At 34.0% G+C, this 18,489-nt stretch overlaps 1 protein-coding gene and 1 long non-coding RNA gene across 8 annotated transcripts in view; one reads left to right on the forward strand and one right to left on the reverse strand.

Annotated features, from left to right (window-relative positions):
• Window positions 1-18,489, forward strand: part of TBCK (TBC1 domain containing kinase) — a 222,984-nt gene that overhangs the window by 181,133 nt on the left and 23,362 nt on the right. For 5 of the 7 annotated variants that reach the window (XM_038581969.1, XM_038581968.1, XM_038581970.1 and 2 more), the window contains one exon: window positions 3,078-3,253. In XM_038581969.1, coding sequence (XP_038437897.1) covers window positions 3,078-3,253 — 176 coding nt within the window. Of the gene's footprint in view, window positions 1-2,745; window positions 2,896-3,077; window positions 3,254-18,489 lie in introns of those variants that run through there. The other 2 variants (XR_005382727.1, XR_005382726.1) reach the window with 2 other exon arrangements.
• Window positions 1-18,489, reverse strand: part of LOC102156669 — a 53,742-nt gene that overhangs the window by 13,748 nt on the left and 21,505 nt on the right. The gene's annotated exons all lie outside the window — the stretch shown is intronic.

Consider the following 18,489-nt stretch of genomic DNA (forward strand, 5'->3'; position numbering starts at 1 on the left):
TAGTGAATCTTTTTTTTTATTTAAATTCAATTTGCCAACATATAGTGTAACCCAGTGCTCATCATCCCATCAAGTGCCTTCCTTACTGCCCATTACCCAGTTACTCCAACCCTCCACACCCCCCCTTCTACAACCCTTTGTTTGTTTCCCAGGAGTCTCTCATGGTTTGTCTCCCTCTCTAATTTTTTTCCACTCAGTTCCCCTCCTTTCCCTTATAATCCTTTTCACTATTTCTTATATTCCACATATGAGTGAAACCATATGATGATTGTCCTTCTCCAGTTGACTTATTTTACTCAGCATAATACCCTCCTAAATCTTGACAACAGTATCCTGAGAGGCCCTGGACAGGGAAGGCCAGCCCTTTGTCCCTCTTCTATCCCTGTAACGACTTTAATGACCAAGATTTTTTCTCTTGAATTGCAGCTTCTCATTACTTTCCTCTCTGCCCACCCATTCAGTAAACCGTACAGACTTGAAAAAAAAAAAAAAATTCTGACTCTAGGTTGGCTATGAATAGAAATTCACAAAAAATATGAATTTTTTTAAAGAAATAGTTCTCGGACAAATTGGCTTGTGATATTTGCACATCTAAGCGTGATATGCATTGTATATTAAGGTTCTTGGGCAGAAATGATAAGCTAATAGGTATTTCCAAAGTTGTTCTATAGTTATCTTAAATTCTTGTCCACAGTCCATAAACAAAGTCCCATGAATTTGAAACCCAGTCACAAAGGAAAATGCCAATGTCAATAGTACTAAGAGGAAGTTTTATTTTTATACTTCTAAGTTGAAATTTACAATGAATAGTAAAATTGCATGCAAAATTCTTAATAAAAGAGAAACTAAATTCCATAATTTTTTAAAGATTTTTTTTAATGATAGACATAGAGAGAGAGAGAGAGAGAGAGAGAGAGGCAGAGACACAGGCAGAGGGACAAGCAGGCTCCACGCTGGGAGCCAGACGCGGGACTTGATCCCGGGACTCCAGGATCGCGCCCAGGCAGGCGCCAAGCTGCTGAGCCACCCAGGGATCCCTCATAATTTTTAATATTATAATTATTTTCTTCATAAAGCAAAGTAGTATAATTTATCCTAAATCTAATCTCCTAAAATTACTAATTACTAATCTCCTAAAATTAATTTGCAGAGGAATTTACATGTATCATATTAAAGTTCTTTGCTGATATATACTCACAAAAGTTCAGAAAGTTGTGCATTTGTTAATGATTCCTCTCCTCTTCTCTTACCATTTCATGTAACAATTGCTCTCTCCTTTGAGAAACTCTTTATGTATAATACATTTGATTGGAATCAATACCAAGGTCAGATCTTTCTTAAATCAATCAGTTCTTCACATAGAATACGTTGGTCAAATTCTCTGTCAAATTCTCTTCATCAGCCAGGGCACATCTTTCATTCAGATGAAACCTGTTTGAAATGCTACATTCTTCACGAAATGACTAAAAGCAGTACTAGGGTAATCGAAAGTTCTTTATTTTATCTTCATAAATGTACGACTTCATGTGAAGCGTGGGAAAAATACCTATTGAGATTGCAATCTAACAAAAGAGATCAAAGCATTGATTGTATACCTAGCTGATTTTAAAGTTCTATCTTTTTGAAACATTTTAAATTTCAAAATATTTAAGTAGATTTAATTCTTAATATTAAAAAAATGAAATTTCTAATGTCTATCTTTGATTAAAACCCATAAATACCCACAAAGCATAGCAATTTCCATTTCTATTTAAAAGCTAATGAAGTGGGAGAAAGAATTTATGGCATAATCAGGGGAACCCAAGGGATGAGAGCTGACATTTCAGGTGAAACTACAACCAAAACCATTTTTTTTTTTTTTTTTTTTCAAAAAAAGTCTGTCTGAATGGTAGGGGAGTGGGGGTGGGGCACAGAGACACACAAGATGAGTTAAATAGGTGATGGGGATTGTCTTGATGAGCAGGTGTTGTATAGAAGTGTTGAGTATACACCTGAAACTATAGTATACACCTGAAACTAATATTACACTGTATGTTAACTAACTGGAATTTAAATAAAACTTTTTTTTTAAAGTCTGTTAAGTGATCCATATATTCACTCCTGCTTAGAAATTCTAAATTGGAAAATTCTAAATGTGATATCCCACAATGGAACTGTGAAAATAGAGAAAATAAGTAAATGAGTTAATAGACTCTGTTTTAAAAACTTATATATATTTATATGCTTAAATATATATTTTTCTTTTGAATCCCTGTTTTTCAATCAAATGAATTTTGAAAGTTCTTAAATTCTCGAGGAATGTTAAATAAGTTTTCAAGAGTGACTATTAACACTCCATAAATTTATGTTGAATTTAGTTAAGTAATATTTTGTTGCCTTTTCCGGGGCCGGGGGGGGGGGGGGGAGGAATTCCCTCTCCCTCTTAAATAACATGGAGAGCAGTTGTAAACAGCCCTTCATCTGAATCACTGAATCAGTCTTACACCCTATCACAATCACATAGACCAAAGTACTGGTTTGATTGTCTAGAGTCTCATTTTACCTCCTTCACAATTAAGATACATTATCAATTTTGTTTACTATCTAAGAAAGTGTTATATCGCTCTGCATTCATCTCTGAGAATCTAATTTCTGTTTATCTATATGTGATATAAATTATATTATAAAAGTCTAATATGTATATTAGAACCATGTTCTTTCATTAGTATGTTTACTGAGTAACAGTGCAATTTCTTCTATTATCAGAGTTTTAATTAATGTGATTCACAACAATAGTAATTATACTTGAAGAAAAGTGAAATGTGCTCTCATAAAGAAAAATCTGCCTCATCTCTTTCTATCACATTTGAACCAGGAGCTTGTAGTGAACCAAAAGAATAATGCTTTCCTCTGTGTGTAAGTAAACCTTAATAGTAAGGAATACAGTTACACAGTAGACCACTAAAGTGAGACTCAGTTTCCTGTTCTCCTATATGCTATAGTGATTGATATCAAGAGCCTACAGATATTCTATATTGGCTATAGTTTGTCTCTCTGTATTATTCTCAATATTTGTACTGTTTGTATATTTTTTTCAGTCAAGAGAATCCATCCCATTGAATGACCTAAAGTCAGAAGTATCACCCCGAATTTCAGCAGAGGACCTCATTGACTTGTGTGAACTCACAGTGACAGGCCATTTCAAAACACCTACCAAGAAGACAAAGTCCAGTAAACCAAAGCTCCTGGTAGTTGACATCCGGAATAGTGAAGAGTATCCTTTACATATGCGCTTTTAGAGGGTGGTACTGCCTTACTCATACTGTTTCCTTTCCATTTTAAGGGTATGTGGTAAAAACAATGAACATATCCGGGGTTCCTCTGAATTGAAATAGCTAAATAACTCTCATACTAGATGCCAGAATAGACTTGTATAATGTTTCATAAGATAACATTGCATGACCTTAAAATGGTTTCCAGACAACACCAGAATATTGGGACATTTTCTTGGTTTTTATATTTCTCTAGTGTATATTGCTGTTCTTGCAGGCATTTGAATCTTTCTCGCTATAGATAAAATTTTGGTGAAGATGGAGAGTATTTAACTGGTCTATTTCATGGCCTAAAAAGAGAGATTAACAGATCTCAACTTTGAACTTGTATTTATTATAATATTCAAAATATTGTCTTTAGAAAACATATTAAAGTATTTTTTACTGATATTTTACTATTTAATGTACCATAACTTCTTGGGATTTTGCTTGGCAGTAAAGTAGGAACAGTTACAAAATAGTAGTAGTTTAATCTTTCCGTCTATATCTTAATCTGTCAGATTCTCATGAAATATGCCTTGATTCTCTGTACTCTAGAATCTAGGTAAATGATATTCAAACTTTTTAAAGCAGGGTAATTCTTTTTTAAAATAAATTGTCTTAGAAATTCATTATATAAAATATAAATGAAGAAATTTTAAATGATTTTCTTCGTAGGTTAGTATTTATATCATTTACTAACTAGAAATGAGTTATATGAAAATAAGGCTTAACAGATTAGTGGTTTCTTATAAGCTAAAATTGGCATTTTTTTAAAGATTTTATTTATTTATTCATGAGAGACACACAGAGAGGGGCAAAGACATAGGCAGGCTCTCTGTGGGGAGCCCAATACAGGACTCCATCCCAAGACATTGGGATCACAACCTAAGCCAAAGGCAGATGCTCAATCACTGAGCCACCCAGGTGCCCCTAGCATATGAGTTTTCATGTATATATTTGCAATTACAGTTTTTGGAATGAGATTTAAACTACATTTGCTGAACTCATGAAGCAATCCATAGAATCTCAGATTACTAAGAATACAATTTGGAAGCCTGCCATTTAAAATGATATATCCCCACCTTTTTGTGAAAAGTTACTACTTTTTATTTTCCCTCACTTGTGAAAGATAACTGAATTTGGAGAGAGCCTAAATGTTTATGTCCCTGGTTATTAAATCTTCAGGGATACTGGAAGTTCTTTAGCGGAGTAGATGAGTGGATTCCCAAAAGAAGCATTAAATTCCAGTTGACAAGTCAGGAACTCTTGCCGTAAAAGATCTTATCTGTTATTTCAAGGGTTTAAAATACATTCAATTTTTAAAAATTTTAGCTTGTTTCTTTTGGTTGAGCCTTTAGTCATAGTGTCTCATAAAATCATGAAAAAGTGTAGCATTATAGTGCCCTATTTTAATTTTATTTTTTTTTAACGATTTGTGTATTTATTTGAGAAAGAAAGAGAGGAGGGGAGGGGCAGAGAGGAAAAAGTCTCCAAGCAGATTTCCCACTAAGTGCAGAGCTGGAGGCAGGGTTCCATCCCATGACCTATTAGATCATGACCTGAGCCCAAAAATACCAGATGCTTAACCAACTGAGCCACCAGGTGCACTAGCCTATTTAAATTTTAAGGATTACTCCTAAAATAATTAAAATAGCATTATGCCCAGCACTCTTCTGAAACTTCCTTTCAAATAATTTAAATAGGTATTTAAAATTTTAAAATACACACAATATAAAAGTGACATTCAGTCCAAAGTTTTTCAAACCTCATAGTCTGATTTTTAAATTGCTACTCTCTTTTATTTTCTTCAGAATAAATATAAATGGAACAGCAGAAAGCAGAGTTGCTAGCCTGATCATTGTTCTGTGAGGAGTATGGATGAGTTGCCTAACATCGGAATGCCTTTATGTCATCCCACAATACATGTTTCATAGTTACAACTAGGCAGAGACCTGAGTTGGTTGTTTTAGTCTTTATAATCACGGGCCTAAAGAGGAGAATCAGTAGTGTTTTGGGTCATTTGCGGGGGAGTGGTCCCAAGGGAATGAAGAAAGAAAATAAAGTCACTTATCTTTTATCACCTTCCCAAAGAACCGAACTTGTGAAATTTTCTAAATCCCCTTTTTGAAAGCCTGCTTTAAAACCAAAGTGTACTTAAAGTTGAGTTATTTATCCTCACAACATTTCTAAGTTATGTTTTTTTTTTTTCCAATATCCTCTTCTTTTATCACATATCTACTTTGTCTCACCTCTAAATACCAAATGTTGGCACCGTTGTATCAATCACACTGCTTAGTGAAGAACCACAGGCTAAACTCTTCCAAGAGTCATTGGGTGTCATTAGGTCTCTTCTAGTGTCAAGAGCACAATGAATAATGGAGAACTGTGGGTTCTATAAACCCTCTCAATGAAGTATCTAAACTACCTACCTATGGCCTTCCAAGACTGAAAAACCTTTTATAATCTCTAATGATGCACACCATTTGATTATATTATGAGTAAATAAGTAACTTTTTTTCTATTAATCTGAAACTCTGTTCTCAGGCAATTAAAGGCAAAGGGATAGTGTGTTTAATGGTAATGGAGAGATTCATAAATTTAGTGCTTCAAAGTAATATATTAGAATGTGGTGTTTGACTTTTTTAGATGTCATCATTAATAGCAACCAATAAATTTTACTCTTATTAGTGCTGTGGATAATTCTTTAAAGAAAAAGGTATAAAATATAGTTCTTATTCACTAGGTTGCTTTTAGTATAAAGAATATAAAACATGAAAATATTTTATGTGGAAAATAAGTAAATAGTAAAGACAATGATGTATTAAAAATGCCAATTGAGTGGTACAAACAATGTATCAGTAAAGAAGTAATCTCTAGATAACAGAAGCAGGGCAGGGATAAGGGTCATATCCTTTTAATCTTTATAATCCCAGCACCAGGTTTGGCTCCTAGAAAGTACCCAGAAAATATTTTTATAAGGAAAACAACAGGATGGAGGACACAGTGCCAGTGTCCTACCATAACCTTTCAAAGTTATAACATAAAGAAACAGTGGCATTTTACATTCTATATATATATATATACCCAGTGACTTTTGAGGCCTTTCTTCCTAAAACCCAGAAGCAAGACACTACTTAGAAGTCAGTAGAGTCAGAATTTAGAGGTTGAAGCATTCATCAAATCTAATATGCATTCATTCAACAAATATTTACTGGCTATCTCAGTATATTCTAGTCAGTAATGTACTAGAGTTTGAGGATTTGTTGGTAAACAAAATGAGAAATTTCCTGCACTCAAGGTAACTTCATTTTAATTGAAGAGATAGATAAATATATCTATCATAGGACCTTAAACAGCAATAAATGCTATATATGAAAATAAAGCAGGGAAAAGGAAAATAATAAAATTTTATAAAGTACTCAAGGAAACCTTCTCAAAAAAATATTTCAGCAGTTAACTAAATGATGTAAAGAGGCAGGCTACAAATTATATAGGGAAGAACATTCTAGGCAGAAGGACAAACAAGGGCAGCAACCTAGTATATGAACTTGCTTGGCCATTTTGGGCCACCAAAGACACCAGCAATGTAAGAGATTAAGTCAAAAGAGAAAAGCATCACTTAAGTCAAGAGAAACTATAGGATGGTCAGAAATCTCTGTAATGTAGTTTTAGAGTTAGTAACATGTCCTCAATTCCTTGGATACCTATAATCATTAATTCCTAAAAATCTATAATCTACAATAATCTTAATTATATAATTAAGCTATAATTAAGTTCTCCCAGCATACAAAGCATGATGCTAGCCTTACAATGTAGATTCTGCTAATACCTCTATTTTACTGATGAAGACACTGAGGCTTAAAAAGGCTAAGCAGCTTCCCCAAGCCCCTACAAATGGCAGTTGGTAGAGACAAACCCATGCTCCTAAGATTTATGCTCCTAAATTTTATCCAAGTGACTAATTGGCCTCTGCATAGGGCTGTTAAGCATAAATAAGTCAGTTAACGAGTGAATATAAATTAATGACTGAATGAGACATCCATTGATTCCAAATTACATGTTCAAATGCAATACATGTTCCTTCAAATCTTACACACAAACTGAATTTTTACTTTCAGTGCCTTGTATGGGGGGGGAGGCCTGATCTCTAGTAAACAAATGTGCCAGTAATTGTCTTTATATAGGCACAGCCACAGATTCAGGGAAAACTGAACTTTTTTTTCTGCCAATTGAACTATTTTTTTAAATGAGTTAGTCAGCTATTAAGTAATTTATCAATAATCATATGATGGTTAATTTTATGTGCCAACTTGGCTAGTTATGGTGTCCAGATATTTTGGTCAAACGTTATTCTAGATGTTTCTTCTTTTTTTTAATACTGTGCCTTTTATTCCCATGGTGTATTCTTTCCATAACTGGAAGCCTGTATTCCTTTTGTATATTCTTGCCTCCTTTGTCATAGATAAGCTAACAATATAATTGGGGGTTTAATTCTGGGCTCTCTATTTTGATCCATTGATATTTGTGTCTATTTATGTGCCAGTGCCACACTGTTTTGGTTACTGCAGCTTTGTAGTATATCTTAAAATCTGCAATTATGATACCTCCAGCTTTGTTCTTCTTTCTCAGGATTGCTTTGGCTATTCAGGTTCTTTTGTGGTTCTATACAAATTTTAGTATTTGTTCTAGTTTTGTGAAATATGCTGCTGACATTTTAATAGGGATTGCTTTGAATCTGTAGATTGCTTTTGGTGGTATGGACGTTTTAACAATATTAATCCTTCCAATCCATGAGCGTGGAATGTCCCCCATTTGTTTGCATCATCTTCAATTTCTTTCATCAACATTTTATAGTTTTCAAAAAGTACAGGTCTTTTACCTGTTTAAGCTTGTTTCTAGGGTTTTGGGGTTTTTTTGGTTGGGGGGGTGGCATTTTTGGTATATGTTGATTGATTTGCAAGTATTGAATGACCCTTGCATTTCCAGAATAAATCCCAGTTGAGAAAACTGAACTGTTTTAAATATTGGAAAGAAAAGTTGGAACACTTTGAGGGAAACATGTTAGAAAGGTTTTTTCCTACCATCATGATTTCATTTAATCCATTAAAAATATTCTTCTGTTGGGGCACCTGGATGGGTCAGTTGGTTAAGCATCTGACTCGATTTCAGCTCAGATCATGATCTCATGGGCTGTGAGATGGAGACCCACATCAGACTCCATGCTCTTTGGGAAGTCTACTTGAGATTCTCTCCCTCTGCCCCTCCCCCTACTCATATGCTAGTGTGAGCTCTCTCTCTCTCTCTCCATCCCTCTCTCTCTAAAATAAATAAATGTCTTTTAAAAAAAATTATTCTATTAAATTTTCCCGGATGCCTGGCTGGCTCAGTGGTTGAATGTCTGTCTTTGACTCAGGGTGTGATCCTGGGGTCCTGGAATCAAGTCCCACATCAGACTCCACACAGGAAGACTACTTCTCCCTCTGCCTGTGTCTCTGCCTCTCTCTGTGTGTCTCTTATGAATAAATAAATAAAATCTTAAAAAAAAATTTTTTTTCCCAAAACCTATCATTAGATTCTGATGTTTTAAACCTTAAGAAATGAAAGCCTATTGAAATCCTTATGATATTTTTAAAGGAATTATTTTGTAGTATATCTCTTAACTCTGACCAAGGTAAATCTTTGCAGTTAAACTCTAGGATTTATGTGAGTTTACTTCTCTTTTTATGAAGTTAATAAATATTTAATACTAGTAGATTCTTAAAATATTTATTTTTCCCACACCAACAAGATGTAATCCTATACAGTAGAGACCAAAAAAATAAAAAATAAAAATAAAAAAAAAAAAAACCAAGACTCTAATACCTTTTCCCAAAGAAGGTAAGTTATTTTTGAAGTGTTGTTTATAATGGTTTTCAAATTGTTTATAGTCTCTGTATATAATTTTTATCCTCTCTTTTGCTTTTATAATAAGATCATTTAAACAGGAAAGTTTGGCTAACACGTTTCTTCTATCTTCATAAAGGTGAAAATTTTCTCGTAATTTGTTCCTTCAGGAGACTAAGAATCTAAAGTTTAATCTCATCTTGTTTACCTATGTAAAATAATTGAAATGATTGTTTATGAAAGAGAGGGAGGCAGTTACCTTTCAGCAAAATAAGTTACTGTCTACCAGTGAATATAAAGGATAGCCTTATCACCCCCTAGATCCCTCCTATGTATATAAGGGAGGAAAAGTATATTTTCCCTCTACCCTTCTAAATTCTTGGCTGGGGCTTCTGTAAGAGAAGACAAATTAATAAGAGAAAAGCATACAAATCAATTTAATGTAAGTTTTACATGACATGGGAGCCTTCATAAGGAAATAAATGAAAGAAGCCTTCATAAGGAAATAAATGAAGAAATGGTTAAACTGAGAGTTTTTATATGAGTCTTAATGAAGAGTGGAGAGTGGCAGGAACATTTGATAGGGCAAAAGGGAGTATGAGCTAAATTTAGCTAAACTAAAGGAAACTTAGCAAGGCCTATTTGCTCACATTACTTGTCCCCCTGTCTTAGAGATACAGATATCCCCATCCTCTGCACATGCCATTTCTCAAATTCCTTCAGCTTAAATTTTCAGTATACCAAGATGCCATATTTAAGAGTACTGTATCTTGAACCCCATCACCTGAAATTCTGCTAAAGCTTTAGTCATTTAGCTTATGATACAAGTATTCCCAGTTAATAAAACAAATACCCTGAAAGAAGAATATTTTAATCTATTATCAAGTCTTGTGATAAGGTAAGGAGAAGCCTATTAAGTCTGAGAGAACTACCCCTAACTTCTGTGGAGCCCAGTAGTATGGGTAAAGAATACAGAAAAGGAAATCTGGAGAACATAAAAACAGACTTTACCCACCTGACAATAAAGACATAATCTCAACTTTGTAGTAAGAAGGAAATTTAGAGATAATCTAATCTAAATTCAATATTAAAGCTGAACAGTTTATGTCAGAGAAACTAACAGCTAAGTTTCTATTGAAATCATATTATTTTTGTTTTTATAAGAAAGAAACTTGAAATGTTAATCTACATAAAGGTTTAAGTCAGTTAAATTCTAATACATTACAGGAATTTCTGAGCAAACAATAACTGCATATTTTAAAGAGGCAATAGAAAGTGTTTCTCATATAGTGGCATAAATTTCATAAGTAATGTTAATAGTTTCAAAGATAATACACAAACCAAACTGTTGTTTTCTTTAATGGTTCTAAATAGAGTTTCAAATTTTCTGAAGTTCATATTAAGAGTGGTCTTAGTCATGTAAATGTGGGACCAACTGATACTATCTATAAACAGAGGTACTTTGAAGGAATATTATTCTCATATCCTTGAATTGAAGGCTGAGGTTTTTGCAGCTTTATTTATAAAGCACTTACTTTTTTTAATATCAGAAGCTTTGGAAAGACAACCTCAGGATTAAATTTTTTAATTTGAAAAACACATAAACTCCGTTGTTTTTATTATTATACCACATTATTCATTCTTAGTAAATGCTAGTGTTGCTCTTGTCTCTGTGTCCTAAAGAATTAGTTTCTAAAAATTTCTTCAAAGTAATTTAGATACTTGTGTTCAGAGCTGAATTAAGGTACATTAACTGTTGAAGAGCCCCTATTTGTTCTGAGACTCATCCACAGCCCTAGTTCCTGAGTGCCATATAGTCTCATTCAATCAGTCCGCCAATCCTATCTGAGGGCAGTGGGGAAACAGAGTTAAGTCAGAACCCCTGCTGACCAGGAGTTCACAATTTTATGGCTAAGAGAGACACATTAAATAGATAATTCCAATTCAATGTGAAATGGTTTCTGTTTGAGACACACCCAGAAGGCCATGGGAATATAAGGATGATCACCCAAGCTAGGTGATCTGAGGCAGGTCTTGGGAGACGTATAGTAATTACCCCAGAAATGAAGAGGAAAAGGACATTTTAGACTGAAAAAAAAAAAATACTGTATGCATGCACAGAGAGGGTGAGAAGACACATTCAGGAAATTACAAGTACTCTGGATATGCGTGGCTGGAAAACATGAGAGTAGGAAATGACACCAAAGTAGGCAAAGGTAGCTTCATGGAGAATGTTGCATAACATGCTAAGAAATTTGAGTTTTATTCCAAAGACTATGAGAAAGTATTAAAGAATTTTGATCAGAGAAGTAGCATGCTCACATTTCTATCTTGTAGGGATTTATGCATGTGGAAGAAGATGAGAGTGGAGGTAAGGAACAGGCAAGACCAGAAGGATGGAATCCTTTGATATGCATAAACATTTCTCCATATTTGTAGTCACAAAGGGGGAAATCTTTAGCTTTGCCCTAAAATAAATCAGTTTTAGTAAACCCTTTGGGTCAATATCTATGCTGGAGAAAATCCAGAGAAATACATTTTAGTGCTATTTCTTTCCCTTTTCTCTTTCTATGTATTAAAAAAGGTAATTCTGTATCATGGCACTTACAAGTGTTGATAGGTGGTGGTGCCACTAGCTAGGAAGGCTATGAGATACTTAACATATTTGTGCTTATACAAGTTATTCTAGGTTTGACACAATTCTGAAATTCATTTACTCAGCAAATATACATGTATTCTAAGCACTGTATTAAATAAAGCATTATGAGAGTTCCATAGATGAGATAAATACAGATCCTATAAATTGTTTTAAGTCTTGATGGAAGTCAAGTATATTAGCATTAGGATGTTTTATATAAGATCAAACTGCTGGGCAGCCCCGGTGGTGCAGCGGTTTAGCGCCGCCTGCAGCCCAGGGCGTGATCCTGGAGACTGGGGATCGAGTCCCACATCGGGCTCTCTGTGTGGTGCCTGCTTCTCCCTCTGTGTCTCTGCCTCACTCTCTCTCTCTCTCTGTCTCTATGAATAAATAAAATAAAAAAATCTTTAAAAAAAAAAGATCAAACTGCTGTCATGGGAGATGTACAGATACTTTGGGAAGGCAAGTTTTCATGGAGGAAACACTTGAAGGATGGATATTGTTTGAACACTCAAAAAATGGAGAAAAAAAATTTAGGCAGAGAAAGCTGCAGGAGCTAAGCAGGACATATACTGGAAACAGTGTGTGACTGATGTGGTTGGAAGTGAAGTAGTTAGGTCTTATTCATGTGGACTCACCTGAGACATTTGGGCTTTGTCTTATAGGCAACCATGAAAGGTTTCTTAACAAGGATATGATAATCAGAAGTTTGTTTTTTAAATTTTAATTTAACAGTATTGTGAAGAGAATGGATTTCCAAGGGAAACGATAAGAGTTGAAGAAAACAAAAAGCTACCATAATAGTCTGTGCTCAAGGGAGTAAGTATCTGAAATAGGCAGTTAGTCATGGGAACAGAGATAGGAAGATGAGATTTATTAGTGCTTTAAAATGTTGGATGTTGCCACTGATGAAGTTTAAACTGATTTGGTGGATGGTGATGTCATTCAAAGAAAGCAGCAACAGATTTAGCAAGGAGAAATGGTGATCTCTAAAGATACAATTTTCTATTGATTAATGCTATTTAATTACACTCTATATGAGGAAACTATGGGCTTAATTCCATATTCTCTTTTGGCTATTGTTATATTAAAGGTATAGCCTTTACTTTGGACTCTATAACACTAATTATAATTAGTTAGCATAGCAACCAAACAAAGCCAACAAAGTGGTTTGATGAAATGCTGGTGTGTTTCGTTTATAGAGGTATGAAGTCACTAAGTGTGGTACCCAGCAAAAATGCTGTGGCCTTTTAGTGTTTAGAAAAATATGAGATTGTTTCTGGGTTAAATTTTGAGCTGTTAGATATTTTAAAGCCATTATTAAATCCTTTTGTGAAGTGAACAATCTTTCTAGATTATGAACATTTACCTATTTAATATACCTATATTATTCTCAGAGGGATATTTTATGGTGCATCTACTTGTAATATTTGTTATATAGACTGACTTATAAATATAGGAAGGTCTTCATATCTTAGAAACCTAAAAGATGATGCATGTCATCCTTATCTGTTTATACTATTCTAATAATCCAAGTCTTTTCTCACACATGTTTTAAAATACTTGTTCTGACTTATTTATACATTGGAATACCAGATTTTGTTTAATGTGAAAATTTATGTTTATTATAAGTACACACTCGAATGTTTTTTTGGTAATGTCTACCAAATGGAATGTTGAGTTGAATGCTGTGTTTTGGAGAAAGGAACAGCTTACTGCAAGGTCACCAGTTGCCAATGAAAAATCACGTTTACTGGAATATATCACAGAGCGCAATCAGTGTAATAAACACCTGATTCAAATACCTGACTAGGTGCCTGCACAGTGTAATAAACAACTTGATTCAAATACCTGACTAGGTGCCTGCTATACTATTTTTATAGCTACTATTGTTCTATAGTAGAGGTTTCATTGTAATTACTAATGATTTCTTTAATCACGTACTTTATCTTTTAATTCTTTCAAGAATGTCATCAAAAATCCTAACACTAAAAATGTTTTATGAACACTGAAAGGTTAAAAAGTTACTGTTTATGAGAGCCACTGCCACTTTTGTCAAAACCAATCTGAAAATTGTAATGGACATTGTTACACTATAAAGATGTATATATGATTGGAGGCAATTACCACATAAATACTTTGGCTTCTAGATTCTAAACTAAGTACTTTGAAGATGAAACTTTTTAAGTTCTTAGTTTCTAAAATAGCAGAGTGTCTGGCTGTTGGGTAGAGTACTCACTACAGAACTTCAAGTGTGGTTATTGCTTACCCCATATCTGTGTTTATGCTGACAAACAATGGCTTTTTTAAATACAAAAGGCAAATGTAGAGTATCCAAATTTTTGTCTAGAATATGAGGAAAGCAGTGAAGTGACACTTGTAATCCTCAAATATGTATTGTTGCATGCTGATTTCTAATACTGCCTTAGTATTAAGAACCCATACACACTTGTCTTCCACTGCAGTACAATGAAGTCAAACTGAAGTTCTTAAAGCATGGAGAAAGTGCTTATCTCAGATGTGTTCTCTAACATTTTGCTCTCCTTGCCATATTTTGCCCACTACTAATTAGTAACTATATGTCAGAAACTGCCTTCTATCACACTCTTATTCTGTCTAATTAACACAAAATATACGAAATCTGTCCTTCACTCAGTTTTCAGATACTTAATATTTTATTATGATTATGGAGGACTCAGAAGGTAAAGAAAAGTATTCAACTACCTACCTTTACAATATAATCTGGCAGCCTCTCACATGTTTAGAAATTGCATAACAGAGTTTTGCTTCATCATTATGATATAGGTTTCACATAAGAAACCTACATTTCGGGCAGCCCCAATGGCCCAGCGGTTTGGCGCTGCCTTCAGCCCAGGGTACGATCCTGGAGACCTGGGATCGAGTCCCACGTCAAGCTCCCTGCCTGGAGCCTGCTTCTCCCTCTGCCTGTGTCTCTGCCTCTCTCTATGTGTCTGTCATGAATAAATAAATAAAATCTTAAAAAAAAAAAGGAAAGAAAGAAAGAAGAGAGAGAGAAGAAAGAAAGAAAGAAAGAAAGAAAGAAAGAAAGAAAGAAAGAAAGAAAGAAAGAAAAGAAAAGAAAGAAAGCTACATTTCTAATGTAGGTAGAGAAACTTAAGTACCAAGGAAGCAAGAGCCTTAAATCAAAATTTTCTTCATTGTTCAACTTACTTAAATAAAAAAGTAATGTTCATGGTAAATGTATTAATATGTAATTAGGCCAATTTCCTTCTGTTATTTGCCAGTAATGTAGTTAAGGATAGATATTTAGAGGTTTGACTACTCTAAGAGCATTCATGCTTACCTAATCCTATTTGCACTAGTTTTATGACAAGTGAGTTCTTGGATGAGTACTTTTAAATGTTTTCTAGAACTTTTTGATTGAACTAAACTAAGAATAGTGGAGTGTGGTTTAAAGTTTTTATTTCTGTTGTACCTTATCTTTCAAAATGTTAAGATAGGTGCAGCCTCGGTGGCGCAGCGGTTTAGCACCGCCTGCAGCCCAGGGTTTGATCCTAGAGACCCAGAATCCAGTCCCACATCGAGCTTCCTGCATGGAGCCTGCTTCTCCCTCTGCCTGTGTCTCTGCCTCTCTCTCTCTTTCTCTCTCTCTGAATGAATGAATGAATGAATGAATGAATGAATAAATAAATAAATAAATAAATAAATAAATAAATAAATAAATCTTTTTAAAAAAATGTTAAGATAGCTTTAAAAAGGTTTGGAATACTTATGCATTTTGGTTTATAATTTTCTTTTTCCCAAAAAGTCTCTGCTACCATCATATTTTGTCAAGCATTTTAACATTTAATATAGATTTTTAAAAATCAAATTATAAAGCACAACCAACAGAAAATCCTAGGATAGTAACAAGTTTATGACTTATGTCTAGTAACTAAAAAGCATTTTGGACTGAAATCTTTAAAAGCACGTAAGAAATTGGTGATGAGTTGATAAAACCATCTAGATGGTCCTCTATGATTTAGATACAGATTTTAGATATTGGGTATTTGGGTACACATGAGTACTTTTTTAAGCCAAGTATTTGTAGAATTTATCTTGTTAAATAAATATTATTTTTAGAGTCACTAATTTTCTAATATGTAGCTGAACAAATTATATATAGCAGGCTTTCAAGTGTAACTTACATTGTAAAGCTTAACACAGTTTAAGCATTGTCTTTTGTCTTTTATTTTTTATTTTCAAGGGAGAGAAACTAATTGGCTCAGCCAGCATCAGATATTCACCTTCACCCTTCCCTTCTCTACTGTCTGTTCAGCCATGATTGTGGAAGGATCATCTGATACAAACATGATAATCTAGGCTCACCCTTTCATGGGAACAATAGTTGAGGCTCTTTCAAACAAAGTGGGAGGTGGGCAAACAACCCAAATATATCTAGGATAGATTTGTACAGTTTTTGCTACTATAAAAGCACTGGAAAGAAAAAAATGTTCACAGTTGATAAGGGCTGTTTGATAAACACAAATTCTCTTGCAACTGATTCAGACTGGCAAATGTAGAATCATTTGCGGAAAACATTTGAGTTGTTAGGTTCTTAGTTTGTGGTATCCAAATTTTTCATTTTAAGACATGTTCTACCTGAATATAAAAGTACTATCAGAGTAATTATATGCTGAGAAGAAAGCCCTGACTGTTGATGAAAACTGCAATTGAGAATATTCAGTAATTGTCAATGTTTGAGAAACTAGTGCTGATAAGATCCAGAGGTGATCCACCCATAATCATAAATTATTTGTCCAATCTAGAAGACTGTAATTAAACAATGTACACTGGTATGCTATGCTAGTGTTTACTTGACCTCTTTTCTAATTTTTCAAAACTTTTTATAGTTCTTTCCTTTGTTACTAATGCCAAAAAAAAATGATGAAGCAGCAACCGAGTAGAAAATTTCAAATGTAAGATATATGGTCAATCTTTGCCATCATTCTTGAGAGTGGGAGCCTCAATTTCTCCTCTCACCATTAATGAGAGAGAAAGAGAGGCAGAGAAACATAAAGAGAGAAGTAGAATTCTAAAGATGAACCTACGAACTGGGGCAATTGAGAAATTGTCATGTCAATAAGTAATTATAATTTTCCCCTTCTACAATGATGACTAATGAGTTTTGAGGAGGGATATTAGTTGCTTGTGGCATAACTTTTTAAAATTCTATTGCTCTTCCATTTTTTAAGAGACATCTAAGGGAAATGCCTCTATTGAGCATATAAATATCCCCTCCATGGTCATCAGTCAGTGATTGTTGAGGGAGGGAAGACAGATTGCCTAGACTTCTTATAATAAACGAGTTTTCACATAATAGCCTTTCTTCACATTGTTGCCAAAGTACAAATGTGATTTGTAAATTCTCTGCTTAAAATAATTTTTTATTTTCATTGTTCTAGGATAAAGACTAATATTATCAACATGACCTACAAGACCCTGCTTGGTCTGGCCTCTGAATTCATTTCTCAGCTCATCTTACCTCATGCTACACTTGTTCTCTAAATTCTGCTGGCACTGGCCTTTGTTTCTCTTTATGGGCCATGTGCCTAACACTTCTATAAGCCTAGTATTCTGCCTGAAATGTTTATCCCTTCCACTACCCTGTCCCACCTCCACTCCATCCCTTTGTCTAATTAACTTTTATTAATTTTTTCCAATTTTAACTCAGCTGTCACTTGCTTTCTCAGTGAAAACCTTTGCTGCCCTCCCCAAGTTGATATATCCTATCAGAGTATCTTATCCCTCTCTTCTAGAACAATTTTCACAGTTATTTTATGTTTATTTGAAGAGTTATTTGATTAATAATAACATTTAAGAATGGCTTCCTCAGGGCACCTGGGTGGCTTAATTGGTTAAGTGTCTACCTTAACCATGATCTCAGAGTCCTAGGATCAGCCTCACCTCAGGATCCCTGCTCAATGGGAAATCTGCTTCTCCCTCTCCCTCTGACCCTCGCTCTCACTTGTGCATTCTCTCTCTCTCTCTCAATTTCTCTAAAATAAATAAAAATCTTTTTTAAAAAACCTTCCTCTATACACTCTCTATATGAAGAATTGTCTTTTTAATTGTACTTTATTTTGGGGGGATATATATATCCCCCTATATATATATATATATATGGGCCTATACACTCTCTATACACTCTCTATATGAAGAATTGTCTTTTTAATTGTACTTTATTTTGGGGGGATATATATATCCCCCTATATATATATATATATATATATGATATATGGGCCTTTATTTTTAAATTTTCTGTAGTAAATCTGGAGAGTCCAAGAAGCATAATTTGTTAAACATCATGGCATCTATTGGCAGGAACAGGTATTATTGACAGATAATAAATAACATTAAACAGGATCTCACATTTCAAATAAATTTAAATACCTTAGGAATTGTTGAAAGACTAAAATCATAATTATTATTTAATCTACCTCTCTCGTTTCATCATCTGCCACTTCTTGAAATATGCTATGCCTTAGTTGGGGGCATATTTTTTAACACCATATGATGTTACTAATACATGCTTTTAATTCCAAAATTAAAAGTAATACTCAGTGAAGTCATATGAACGATTCTAAAGTGCAAATATAATACATTACCCCTTTAGAGAGCATAAAATTGGAAAGAATAGAAATATCAGCTAAA

Source organism: Canis lupus, chromosome 32, assembly GCF_011100685.1.
Source record: "Canis lupus familiaris isolate Mischka breed German Shepherd chromosome 32, alternate assembly UU_Cfam_GSD_1.0, whole genome shotgun sequence".
NCBI classification, from domain to species: Eukaryota; Metazoa; Chordata; class Mammalia; order Carnivora; family Canidae; genus Canis; species Canis lupus.